This window comes from Plodia interpunctella, chromosome 5, assembly GCF_027563975.2.
Source record: "Plodia interpunctella isolate USDA-ARS_2022_Savannah chromosome 5, ilPloInte3.2, whole genome shotgun sequence".
Classification (NCBI taxonomy): domain Eukaryota; kingdom Metazoa; phylum Arthropoda; class Insecta; order Lepidoptera; family Pyralidae; genus Plodia; species Plodia interpunctella.
The window spans coordinates 6,895,281-6,909,514 of NC_071298.1; the positions used below are offsets into that span (position 1 = coordinate 6,895,281).

Here is a 14,234-nt window from a genome sequence, read left to right on the forward strand (position 1 = left end):
ATAATATTTCATAGCAAATAGGTAAATATACCTTTGAAGCAGTGGTGGTTTGAAGGTAGTGTGGATCGAAAGGTCCCAGGTTCGAATCCTACTCGTGCTATAAAACCGAATCATTTATTCAGAAATTAGGCCTGCACAGGCACTTTTTCACGTCATATTTTAAATTAAATGACATTTACCAAAGCTACAGACTATTGGTTAGTAGTACTAATTTGTACACCGATCTGACTCATATATAGTAGTTTTATAGACCACTACTTGCTTCAGGTGAAGGAAAACATCGTGAGGAAACCTGCATACTGGATATTAGTAACGTGTGTGAAATTGAGAGGCAATGTCAAACCACTTCATTAATAGGTGGAATGAGGATTATTCATAAGGTATCCGAGTATGAATAACAAGAAGTAAACCTTTTATTAGGATTGATAAAATATTTGATGCCACTGGTTTCCGGGATTCTAACGACTTTTTTTTACAAATGAACGTGGGCGTGGCTTTCCGGTGTTTGAATAGGAAATTACAGCTTCAAAGATTTAGCTTTAGATGATTGCGGCAAATTAAAGCAAAATTATATATTAAATGCTCGCATATAAACCGTTGATTAAGCCACGATCCACGATCAAAATATTTGTGTCCAGAAACCGAATCGGAGATACATCAGTGGCTACTTATGATTTCCTCTGTCTACGGGTGATTGATGTTATATGCGTGCAAGCGCCACCTAACGGAGAATATAGCTGCGCGACTGCAGGTGCATGTCTTCACCGGCTGATATCGTAATAATCGTAAATAGACTTGTCTACGACCACCATAACAAATGATCCTTTTATCACACTACCGTTTTGTAGTATAGACTCATAAATAGTAATAAATACACAGCCATATACTGTAAAATAATAACGACTGTAACTGAAAATACATCGTTTATATGATTGAGAATTGATAAATAATCGATAAATGTAAAGTATAAATTTTATTGTATATAGGTAATAAAATTTTGTTACAGAAATGTAGTTTATTAATATTTAGAGATAATAAATTATATCTCGAGAACAAGGAACGTTATCACTGTGATAGCACTTAGGTCTGTATACACAAAAATGCACATTGCTGTATCGACCTCCAAAACTACGTGATGTGTGGAAACTAGTTCAACAGTAACAGACAATAGAACAATTTCCTGCCTTTATTAAAATTTTAATTTGCATTTTTTGACAATTTAATTTTTACTTTTACTATATCCCAATTCTAGTACCCTAGTTATTTGTAATTGTGACTATTATTAGACACAATGAAACATATATAGAGGTATACTATCTGTGAAAGATGTATCTTTTGCAGATAGAGCGATAAACGTTATATTTCCGTTAAGGTCTTAAAGATAATTCATTTCCACTTAAATGTAAAATGTTGTGTCTAAAATATTTTTTTAACTTTCACAAACATATTTTGTATTGCACTATCAATCTTCTTTAGATTTATCTCCGTAATTGTTGATGGTGTACAATGCCAGCGGCGCATTTGTCAGTTTTTTTTATTTAGTATGATTAATGTTTCTGATCAAATCAAGCTGCATATGTTCATTGTATCACAGATCAATTCGCACCTACTCATGCACATATCTCTTTAATAGCCTTACTTTACGTTTCATTTTTGAAGATGTATTACAACGGTTGTGAAATCGAAACAAGATTCCATGTTATTCCAAAGGTAATGTAGCCAACATTCATCTATTACCTGTTGGAATTCACAAGTAAATTAACAAGATATTGGTAGGAAGAACACTAATTGACAGTACCAATATAATTATATCTACATTCATCATCCTATTCTATGGAATTTAGTGCTGTAGTTTGATCTATCATTGGGTCGAAAAGTTTGTAAAAAAGTACCTGAATCAAATTTTTAAAATGTATAATAACATTACAACAACTGTAAGTAAATTTTAAATTTATACATTGGTAAGTTCATCCAGGTAAAATTATTTTTGTCATTAACAATGTTGGTACTATATAGTATTTGGAAATAGATATCTGTTTTTGCCAGAAAATGCTTCAGGGTATGCCCTTTGAACGTATGCAAATGTGCCCTTTTAACCTACTTATTGATAGATGCTTGTTTTATGTAAAGTGAGGTCGGCTTAAGCGAGATGCCCTCAAGGTTTTTATTAACTGGGTATAAATCTTTGGAAAGTAATTAAGTAAATCGCTGTAAGATTTATAAGATAAATAAAATACGAAATAGTTGTGGAACGGTAAACCCGAGTCCGTTATCTGCAGCTAAGTGTAACGCGCTGCATTCTCAATGTCTCTTAATAGGACTAATGCAGCCGCAGACTGGCTCTTAATACCTATTTACATCGATTTTATAACACACTACATATCGCATAAACATTTCTTTTATCTAGACGTCTAGAAAAAATCTAGCGTTCTATTAAATAAATTTGTATTGTAGGCTGTTTTTATTATTTGTTTTCAGAGAAGTCTTATCAGTGATTATTCAATGTGTCACGCCCTAATATACCAAAATAAAAAGCACTATATGTGTTATTCCAGGTTAAATTCTGAGTCTACATACAAATCGGCCCAGTGGACGGTCAATTAACAATCCTCATGAAATCTTATACGAAATTCCTAATGAAAAAATGAATCATTTCGTAGGTAGCTAAAAGTAAATCAGTATGATCGACCACTTTGCAGCCCAATCGATAACAAATATTTTGCCATTCAGGTACGTGCCAGTTTCTGAAGTACTAAATGCATAAAGTGACTGCATCTCTTCTGTAAATTGTTAAATATTTCTACAAAACACAAAACAAATGTTCACGGAGTAAGTTCCAGTTTCCGTCACCGCACAACAAGTTTTGTTAATATTTTTATCTGAATTTAAATTTCTGCAGGTGGAATGAAATAATGCTTTTAGATGCGGTTTACTGCAGACTAATGCAATTACGTTGCATGACGCCACTTCAATTAGGGAACACTGGGATAATCACACAGCCTTCGAGCCATTAAAATGCAGTATCTTTCGACATCGAGACTAGCTTGCTTAGTAACCATACGTTAGAATTATAGTTACTCGTAAAAGCCTGCAGGGAAGATATTGTTTCTTTTATTCATGTCGTAAAATGTATCATCCTTAGGCGCAGGATGCCATAATTATGATAGACACGAGTGCATAGATAGTGTTTGCGACTGAATATTAAAGGTAGGAATGAAAATAAAAATGGAAAGATGTCCTCATGTTTAATTATTATATAATAGTCCTATGGTAGTTTGTCTTTAATATATTTGTATTTTTATAAGAATATCAGATTGAATCGTAAATTTGGCTCTGTGTTTAAGATGTGATCCTCTAGTCTGTAGTTATTTCCCGGTGCAACGCTCTGCGTCTCGATCGCAGTGCCCTCGTTCCGATACCGCGCTAATGACATTCTAGTGCAATTTATTACTCTCTACTTCTTTACGACTAGTTTTTCAAACTAGGAAAATGGTGTGTGTGTTGATTGTCTATCTCATTGAATGCCCATAAATCAAATATCTATACTACTAATAGAAGTAATATGAAAATTGTGGATTATGACTCAACTTCTACAAAACTAAATTAAGTCAGTTTTACATCTGGTTTTATTGTGTGCCATGGCTTTAAAATGTCTTATTGTTTCCAGTTTCGTCCTAAATCCGCTGACTCCGGTGCAAGAGACGCGATGCCTGCTGCAGAATGACACTCAAGCTAACAACCCCATGGCCATGCCGCAGGTACGACCCACACTAGCTATTTACTAAGTGGGTGACTCGCCTATAATAAGCCTGAATGAATAGTTGCGACTCTGCCCGACGGCCATTCATTTGTATAACATTGTCAGGGAGAATGCTCAAGCTGTCCAATTTACTTAAATGTCTTGCTATACATTGAAGTAATTTATTTTGTAGTAAATAACCAGAGATTTATAGTTCCACATATTTGTTTACTGCTCTTACCATTTGTTTTTGGACTATCTGATAGTTTGTGTATAGATTAGATTCTCAGTATACTAGATTTGTTAGAGATAAACTTAAATGTATTTTAGTATCTAGCTTGAGGAAAGCCGGTCTCATACGAATCTGGTAAACTGAGAATCTTCTTCATATATAGGCAACGTTCTTGATAGTTATTGGAATTGTAAAAATCAAATAATATAGATAGATATCAATGAATTTCTGATTATTATGCAGAAGCGTAGGTACTTGTTGAGTGGCATGGGGTACAAACACAAATAATAGCCCTATTGGCTGAATAAATCTCAACTGAGATAGCTACTGGCAGCATTCCCCGATACTGCCAATTAGCTGACAGCTGAGATAGGATTAACGATTCAGATTAAATTAGCCAAACAGTCGAAAACTGAGACTCTAAGTAGTGCAACAGTTTAGTGAGATAATCTAATTGATAGTCTTAATGAATAGTCTTCCTTAACTAATGTGAAGCAAATTGGCTCCGTTTCGCTGCCACTGTCGTAAGCTTTAAAAGCTGATATGCTATTGAGGTTTAGAGGCACTTAAATGGCTTGAAGTCCTAATCACCATTTATAACTATCTGGTGAAGTTTATGGTAAAACCTTTCGACTGTAAATTTTCTCAGTGGAAATCATCTTCATCTACAAACTTTCAAAGCTTTTGTGAAAATTTCAAAATTCTACATACAGCCTTTCACATGAAAGTTTTTATAAAAATTATTAAGCTTTATTTAAACGTAGTTTGTATACTTATATTAGAAAAAAAAATTAAGGTAGTATTAGTTCCATTTGGAACTACCTACATGAAAGTATTAGGGACGTCCCATTGGACGAAATATAACTTTAAAATCTTTGTTTGGAACTGTCAGTGGGCTTTGACATCCCCAACACCATTTTTAAACTATGTACCATGGATTGTATGTACCTATGTTCCAAATGCAATAAACTTATCTAACTACAAATGGTGGACTTAACTAACTGAAACTTGATATATTTTGAGGATTATTTTCATTTCATTTTCAATAAAGGCATTTATTTGTTGTTATCTAGCGGTCGGTGAACACGTATTACATGGTGAAGCTGCAAGTCCGCACGGAGAGCGTGTGCCTGCGGCCGTGGGCGTTCGAGAGAGTACCCGGCAAGTCGTTGCGCGGGCTGGATAACACCATTATCTACACCTCCACCAAGGAGGCCTGTCTCGCTGCCTGCCTTAACGAGGTAAAAATATATGCTAAGGCTCGATAAAGTATCAGATAGCATAATAATTAGTTCATTAATAAATTTATTTACACAACATAACAGTGTTAATATAAAACCCGCAGATAACTAAGTACAAAAGTACTACTTATTTCTATAGAAATTCCTTCCAGACCCGCGAAAGAAAAATGGAAAATAGCCTGTGTTAGCCCTATCCAACGCTTGTAAGGCTAACTATTTGATATGTTACAACTGGCAAATAAAATCTAGTAGATTTATCAAGCAGTTACATTATCTGTCAGATTACAAGATTAGTAACTTTTTATTAGAAAGTGGTAAAATAAGCCCTTAAATTTGAAAAGACTACATCAGATGTCAAGGTGAAGCTATTATTCGAATGCAAGCCTTCTTCTTTTTAAGTGGTTACGTGAGCTCAGATGTGGCCACTCTAATGCATGCCTTCCTTATCTATTTGAGAAAATGTAGAAAATATAGAAAATTATACATTATTTCTCTTCCTGGTTGGCATAAGACGAAGGGAATTCCTAAGTGCATATTATTATATTACTTATTGCATTGTAAGCATGTCGGTAAGATTGTTTCATAGAATATATAAAAAGATATTTTAGTCAAGATATCCTTATTGTCAGTCATGGAATAAGTAGTTACCTGTATCTCAAGTAATTGATCAAAGTCTCTCGCCGTAAGTACGGTCAGTATTTCAGAGCGTCGTCGTCGAGTCAATGTCGCCTCTGCAATGTAATTTACCGTTTATCTATTCAATTTATATTTTATGGTTTCGCCCTAGTTGGCGTTATTCAAGATATAGGCGAAATGATAGGGGCATGTTTATTACGTCCGGATAACTTTGTTGCAGACAACGTGGCAGTTTTCAAAATCCGTTACATTTTTTACACTTTGTGAGTGTTTCAAAACATTGCTGTTCTTGTTAAATATTTCACTGTTAGCGGATAAAAAATATCAATAGATATTATCTAGTACTAACACATATTATAGAGACATAACAAGGAACCATTCCTGGTGGCGGTAACTACCAATGACCACATATGGCAAGTAATACATGTGTATTTAAAGGCCGGTTCAACGTAATAGGTGAGCCGTTTGTGAATGCGTCAATGATTTTCTACTGTACATGGGACGACAGCCTGCCGCTTCATCGGATGAAGTGGTAGCGAGTAAAAAGCCTGTGAACTGAATATATGAGACATTGTTACAGAAGCGGTTCTCATGTCGTTCCGCGGAGTACGAGTATGGTAGCATGAGGTGCGCTCTCAGCGATTCTGATCGGCGCACCGCGCAGCATTTTGTGCAGCTTGTTGACACGCCCGGAACCGACTATTTTGAGGTTAGTTTTATATATTTATAACATTTTAGAGAATTTTCTATTAAAAAGGAAAATCGAGGAAAACAGCTTTTCACATTTGTGACCATGATGTCTAGCTGAAATTTCATTTATATTATTCACTTAGATATTTTTAGATTGTATTCAGATCTCGAAATGCTACTGTAAACTAAAGATATGAAACGTGTTTATGAAATGTTTCAGAATAGGTACATATGCTCGTTTTAGCTGTCTATTTTTTGAAAGTCCTATTGTCCGTTTGCATACAATGATAAGAAAGTCAAATTAGCTCCAATGGAAATTAAACAAACGAGTCGATCTGGGGCAATTTCCGCACAATGCAATTCTAACATTCAATTACATGGCAGCCAACGCTTCTGAGTAGAGCATTTCCTCGAAACAATCGCGGCGTTGTACAGCTTTGTTAAATCAACATCTCGACGGGCGTTATTACAAGCAGTTAGTTTATTTGTATGTGTGTGGTCTAGAACCTGTGCCTGAAGGCGTCGCAGGCGTGCAAGGGGCAGCGAGTGTTCACGGCGCCCAGGGTCGGCGTGGCGGAGGATAAAGTTGCGCAGTACGCGGGACTGCATTATTACACCGACAAAGAACTACAGGTAAGTGGGAAAAACTAAACATGTTTGTTTCTCGGAATAGAGTTCATTGGAAATGGTGATAGGTCCATTATATTTATGTGATTCTTTTTCTGCTCGTTTGTTGGACCCAGAAACTTAGGCACCATTCTTTTCTCATTTCATGGCATGAGCAACAGATTCAAAACAAAAATAAAAAATACCAGTATTTAGACCTAAAAAGCTTTCAACTTTTTAATCCAAAACTTCATGCCATATATAGATTATATAAAAAACATATAAGTAATTTAATTTCATCATCTTGTCAGGTATCTGTTATCTGCCTATTTTAGAACTGAATAAAAAAGAAATCTGTAATGGTTAAAGTGATAAAGTACTATGATGAAGATATTACTTGACAAGGTGTTTATTATAGGAACTTTAAATAGCTAAACCTAAATAATTATTTCACTTGTCTGGTAGTTTATAGACAACGCCCACGGCCCTGGGCTATCGAAACAATTTGTACGTAAATTCTCCACTGGTTTTGTTTTATAAAAGAAAACTCGCGGGCTAGCCGTGAGTATTCCATTAACGCGTGCTTTTTAATGCAACTATCAAGTGGGGTAATAAATTGGATGGCATAACATCAAGACAGCTCTTTATGCCTAGTTTAAATTACTTACACGACAGGTAATTTGAATAGCAAGCATTTGCGGTTTATTAAATAACTTTAAAAGGAAAAATAAACATTGTTGAGAAGGGCAGAATGACGGGCTTGCTTAATTAAGTGTAAACATGAACATTTCTTCCATAATATCCATTGAAGAAATGAATGCAATATTAAGTAGATAAATTAATGTCTTCACTCAAATCATACGCATTTTTATTATTATGAGCCATTAAGATTTCACTGCTGGGTAAAGGTCCATCTGTACCATTTATTTTTACCGATACATCCTGAATTGTACTCGTATGTATGTAATGTGTTTCCTTTTTGTAGAGCTCATAGAGCTGACCCTATGGGCTTGGAATTTTTGGTCCATTGCTCTCTTCTTCGGCATGCGAGCGCCATGTCCAGTACAATATTTAAAAAAAATCTCAATCAGAAATATTATTTTGAGTTAATTAATTCTTTATCCGTCCTATATATATTTAAAAACAATATAAATCTAAGTAACGATTTTTAACATCTTTTGTATAGGTGACGTCAGAAAGCGGTTGTCGTCTCGCCTGCGAGATTGAATCAGAATTCTTGTGCCGATCGTACTTGTACCTCGGTGCTCCTCACTCCACCACGTACAACTGCCGGCTATACCACCTCGACCACCACACGCTACCGGACGGACCATCAGCTTATTTGAATATAGAACGACCTCTGATCGATGATGGCGAACCCATCGGAAAGTACTTCGAGAACTTCTGCGAAAGTGAGTACCTTTTATATTATCCCAGCGACGCTATGCCTTCACACAGATGTAAAATTCGTTAAGTGCAATAATCTCAACTTCGAAAGAAATTGTTAAAAAATTAATATAAGTACACTTGAATGTAGAACCACCTCCTTTTGAAGTCGGTTGAAAATTATTATCCGAAAATATTTTAAAGACATTGTGAAAAGTTGATAGTTGTTTGCTAATAATTTTTAATGGAAACAACAAGAAATCTGAAGTACTGACAACAAAAAATAAACAACTGTCGGCTTGTTTAACAGCACATGCGAATGCTCTATTATTACATATGCAAAAAGTTGCATACGTTGGAGTTATATTTACGTTTATTCAATAAAAAACTAGATGTTGATGCATAAATTAAAGAATTATTACAGGACAGCCACATCGAAACAAAAACTTCGTTGACGCCTACGTTACAGCGTTTTAGTCCAATTTTATCCATTTTTATAGCGAAATGTTCATTGATAATGGGAAAATAATACAGGCCTTTAATAAAAATCATGAGAACCTTATCGTGGGTAACAATTATGTAAGTAGAGAAGGCGTACTTTGCCATTTGGTTAATATCGTGTAAATAGCTCTGTGATCAATCGTCAGCTCGAACAAATTTCATTGGTTTTCAGCTTTGCACCTAGTATATACCTAGCTGTGTAATAATTCTCTTTTATAATAAGTTGTGTCGTCATTTTGTTATATGTATTGCTGGTCCATGTCTAAGCTGTGAGTTCCATTCCCGCCTATTATCTGTGTAAAGTTTGCGGAAGACTCTCCACACTCTTAGGTTCTGTGTATTTTCTAAGTTTTTAAATAAAAGTTCAAAATGGTATCGAATACTTATGGGTATTTTTTGTTAATATTAAACAAATATCAATTCATTTGATACATATTTACGTATTTAACTTTTAGTAGTAAAAAGTCGGACATCGAAATAAGGAGGCTGTAATCGAACAATCTGAAAACATTAACATCAATGATAAACGGGAGGTGGTCAGTGTTGTTCGTATTTATCTATCGCTGCAATATATAACTTTATCGAATTGAACATGGTCGTGGTTTACAGATCACGTAGACAGGTAAGTATGGTCTGGATCGCGGAACCGATACCGGTTCATACTGCTTTATTCCACTTATTTACTGACCATATTTTGCGCCAACAACTTGATATTACAGCACAGTTTCTAAGGGCCTAAAGGCAGTGTTAAATCTATAATCTTTATTGTAAACATTGATCTTGTCAGCAATTTAATAGGAATGCAAAATTATTGGCCCTAGAGTTTCAATACTTATTTCTTCCGAAATTTTTGATCAAGACACGACCGAATGTTATAGTGTTTATGTTGAGATATAGTTGTTAGTTTTTTTTTTACATTTGAAAGCTGCTTTTTCAGTCGTGTGTGTCTATTACATAGCTTAGTTATAAGCTATATATGTTAATGATAACTCATTCTTAGGATATTTTATTTATTTAGAGGTGCCGTGTTTGTTTTAATGTAACTAGTTTACTGAACACTGCAAGTAACGAAAAGTAGTGAAGCATATATTAACGCATATTAAACACCAGTATCGAACGCCCAAGACCTGGACATGGTACCTAGTTTCCATGCTAAGTCACATGGAAGTTGTAGTCCACGCTGACGGCCTTGCTAATGACAGGAGTCAGTAGGCGTCGCAGACCACAATTAACTCAATAACGAGTTTGTAGGACAGCACGTAGCTACGGCCGTTCACCCCCACAGATTTAACGACGCACTCAAATGTAAATACTTATTGCTAGATATGGGCATACTGAGGTACTGCCTGCGTAGTATAACAGCTATTTATTTTAAAGTATACTATGTATTGTATGCGTTTAACATTTAAAATAAATTAAGATTAAATAAAATTGCATCAAGGCGTATCAGCCGATAATACGAATAGGAACACGCGAGGATAAAAGATAATATCAACAATGAAGTATGTACTTAGACTATACTAGATAACATCAAATGAATCGTCTTTATAAAGTTATCGTACAAATCTCTACTTATTATGCTTCTTTGCATCCACACACTCAAAGCATAAATTAAAAATTACAACTGCATTCATGGAAACACTGCTGCCCATTGTTCTGTCAGGCTATCGTCGTAAACAAAAAATAAATTGTAGTGTGAATCATAATCGGCCTCTAATTTGCAAAGGATGTATGCAATTAATATTTCTCACACGCAAGTTCGACTCCTCAGAAGCAAAAGTATACGTGAAAGCAATTTGTATGCCAATAATCGTCATTCCTAGAACGCGATTATGTCCTATGCGCAGAAAATGCACGGCACAAAGTTATGACAACACATGAATATTAGAGATAGAGTGATTATTACAATATAGTCTCCAATCGCAAATATTTGAAGTTTTTCTTATATGTATAAATGTGAACTTCAATTTAAATGATACAAATACAAATGTGAAGTAAGTTTTTTATTTACATATATACTGCACGCTTTGTATACATTCATTGCGAAAAATGGGCTAAATGTCAATTTTTGGTGCATACAGCCAACCTCAGACCGACCGGATGTGACACATTAACAACAAACGCTAGTAGAATTATTAGATAATTAAATCGAAAAAATATAACCCACGGCTAGTTCCTAATAAATAATAAAAATGTTATACAATTACATACACAATTAATTGCAGGATGCAGAACATCCTTTGCTAATGTCTGTTTGAAAATATGGCAATAAATTAATGAGCCCTGTGTCTTAGAAGGCAATATTATGTCTGTCGGGGTTCCAGGGTAGACATTCCAGTCGGTATGGAGAATTTAAAGTCAGGGTGTACAAGTTAACGAGAGTTTAGAAGATTAAATTTCTTTCAAAGCGAACATCGAGATATCAGCGGTATTTTTCAAAATATTTTCACTATTACTATTCAGGATCGTTCCTTTTTTGCGGTCAAGTCAAAATGTATCTAATAAATAAAAGACACTTATATCCTACGTTTAAGTCATCCTAATGAAAACGAACAGCGGGAATAGTTTTGATATTAAATATTCTTTTTACATTAAATATCTAATTTAACTCTCTATTTCTGTGTATGATGAGTTTGAGTTGGCGGCAGTGCGACCACGCAGAACGCATTGGCGACGCATGCGCCGCTTTTTGTGCTGCAGCAATCAGCGCACAGCGCACTACAGTTACGCGGCTTACTCTGCTTGTCATCTCTAATGATTATTATATAACGACGTAAAATCGTCGTTTAGGAAGCGCTTACCGCATACGACAGTTAGTGTTACACATTTTTTATAATAATTTATTCGGCACATTACTCTTATAAGTACCGTTCCTTATCGTATTGTAACGTTTGTAACTGTTTATAGTGGTTTACAAATTCACTGAAAGCAACATAACAATACGACTATAAAACAAAATAAAAATGTCTATTCATAAGAGTTGCAATAAAGATTAGTTACAACTATTTTATTTAGTAAAATATAAACTAGCTGAAGTTACTGAGGACTACAGCTTCAATTAATAATAAATAATGTTGTGTAAATTACACTTATTCACGGGTTGCATTTATTTTGGTTGAATTGTGATTGATCTGTAATACGATCTAATCATTGCGATGATTGCATTCATCTCTCGCGCTTCGATAACGACTTGGCGCCTGCGCTTGCGCCGAATTAATGTTATTCATCACTGTATGGGCGATGATACGATCAAAACAAAGCATCGACTATATACCATAAATAAAAACGAATGAATTAGACATGTCGTTGCACAACCGGCGCCGTGGAGTGAGCGGTGGTCGGTATCCTCGGTCAGAATTACTAATTCAAAAAGTTTGAAATTTTCTTCCAAAAATATGTTTGTTATAAGCACTTAAGAATATTTCGATAAAACAAGATAGAATGCACAACAAAAGTAAATTTATGATCAACGAGTCATTGCCTTTAAAATTTAATCAATCAATGCTATAATGTTAATTGATTATGTAAACAATGTTCAAAAAGATTTGTGGTGAATTCATTATTAACGAATTAAGAGATATAGCGATATAAATCTTAATAACGCCATTAAAGCTCCAACGGATGTTAATAACTGTTAATTGTTTCCTTAACTTCTCACGTCGAGATCGTGAGAAATGCTTGAACAATCATACATACAATATAGTCTGTTACAAGTTGCGTTAACCCCAGTGAACCCGATCGAAGCACTATTTACATAGAAAAATATCAGAATTTGCAAAAATAATAACAACTGTTTATTCAGATAACTTCGACCCTAAAGGTTAGTAACAATTTCACTTAAAATTATGTTAATGTAATGTTATAATAAATAATATTCTATTTCATTAAAAATATGAAATACTTAAAGAAAATACATTAAATTGAGCCCCAAGCAAAAGACATGAACGCGTGCGATGAACGAGAATGTAAAAAGGCCATAAATACCCACTGTGGGAGCCCTATAGATTTTTCCAATAACAATTGTCATTCAATCTCTTTCATACTACATTATAGATAATATGGAAAACCCTTGGCCAAATTCAGGGTTTTATCAAGGTCATAATGAAACCAATAGAAACAAACAGTCCAAGTAAACGTATGCCTAGATTTTATTGCATTTAAACATTTCGTTTAATATAAAAATATTGTACATTATCACACCCGTCCGTAAAATACCTAAGCTGTGTAATAAAAAATGAATGCGTAATTACTATAATAGTTATTATAATTGAAACTAACTAAATCTCAAAAATTAATTTAATTAGTAAAATAAAACCATTCGTGTTGTAATCAGACCGGAGCATTAAGAATGCAATAAAGCGTATATTGTCATGTAGGTAATTTAAAATTATTTTAATTGCGCCCAACGAGTTCTAGGGAAGTCACCGTTGCCTTGCCACATACTCTACTAAAAAGGGCAGTACCTTTAGTGGGAAAAATGCTAAGCACAGTTATAATCGTGTTGTCATAGCGAAGAAATGCTGGTTGATATCTCACGCTTCCTACTCGCGGGTCAGGGTCAGGGTCAAAAGACATACCTTGATCGAAGTCGCAGGTCAAATCAATAGTGATTGACTATCGAGATGAATCGATTTAACAAGATAAGGTGATGGTTAGGCTAAGAGTAAAACAAATGATGCTATGCTGTGGACTGGTTTACATGGAAAATTGGTTATATATAAGAACAGTGTAAGTAATACCAGAGTTGTATACAAGTTTATATGTACAAGAATTTATTTTTGTTTTATTTATTTACATTGACAAGCAAGCACAAACAGTGATTCTGAAAATATCATCACTGATCAAAATTGTATATATTTTTGCAGCTATTTTGATGCTGGTTCAGTACGAAACTTATACCTACTCATATATAGACGTTGTATTTTCAAAACAATCTTCATTATAAATTACAAGGTCATCATTTTGACAATGAACTATTAACTGATATCAACATGAAAATACACTAGAATTGAGATGATACCCGTATCTCGTAATATCTCGGCTTTTAGAAAACCTGTCATAAGGTTATTATACCATGTGAAAATCAGCTTCTAACAGAACTTCCTATCCAGCTGCGTTCCACTCTCAACGAGTTGTTTAGTTCCGAGATTATAATCTCTCCCTCACTGTCAGTTTGTATGGGCAAATTATACAATAACTATAC

At 34.6% G+C, this 14,234-nt stretch overlaps 1 protein-coding gene across 1 annotated transcript in view; it reads left to right on the top strand.

Moving 5' to 3' along the window:
* tyn (trynity) overlaps positions 1-14,234 on the top strand; it is a 60,266-nt gene that overhangs the window by 32,985 nt on the left and 13,047 nt on the right. Inside the window, exons 5-9 of the mRNA XM_053745553.1 lie at positions 3,668-3,758; positions 5,045-5,212; positions 6,429-6,557; positions 7,043-7,171; positions 8,331-8,556. Coding sequence (XP_053601528.1) covers positions 3,668-3,758; positions 5,045-5,212; positions 6,429-6,557; positions 7,043-7,171; positions 8,331-8,556 — 743 coding nt within the window. The remainder of the gene's footprint in view (positions 1-3,667; positions 3,759-5,044; positions 5,213-6,428; positions 6,558-7,042; positions 7,172-8,330; positions 8,557-14,234) is intronic.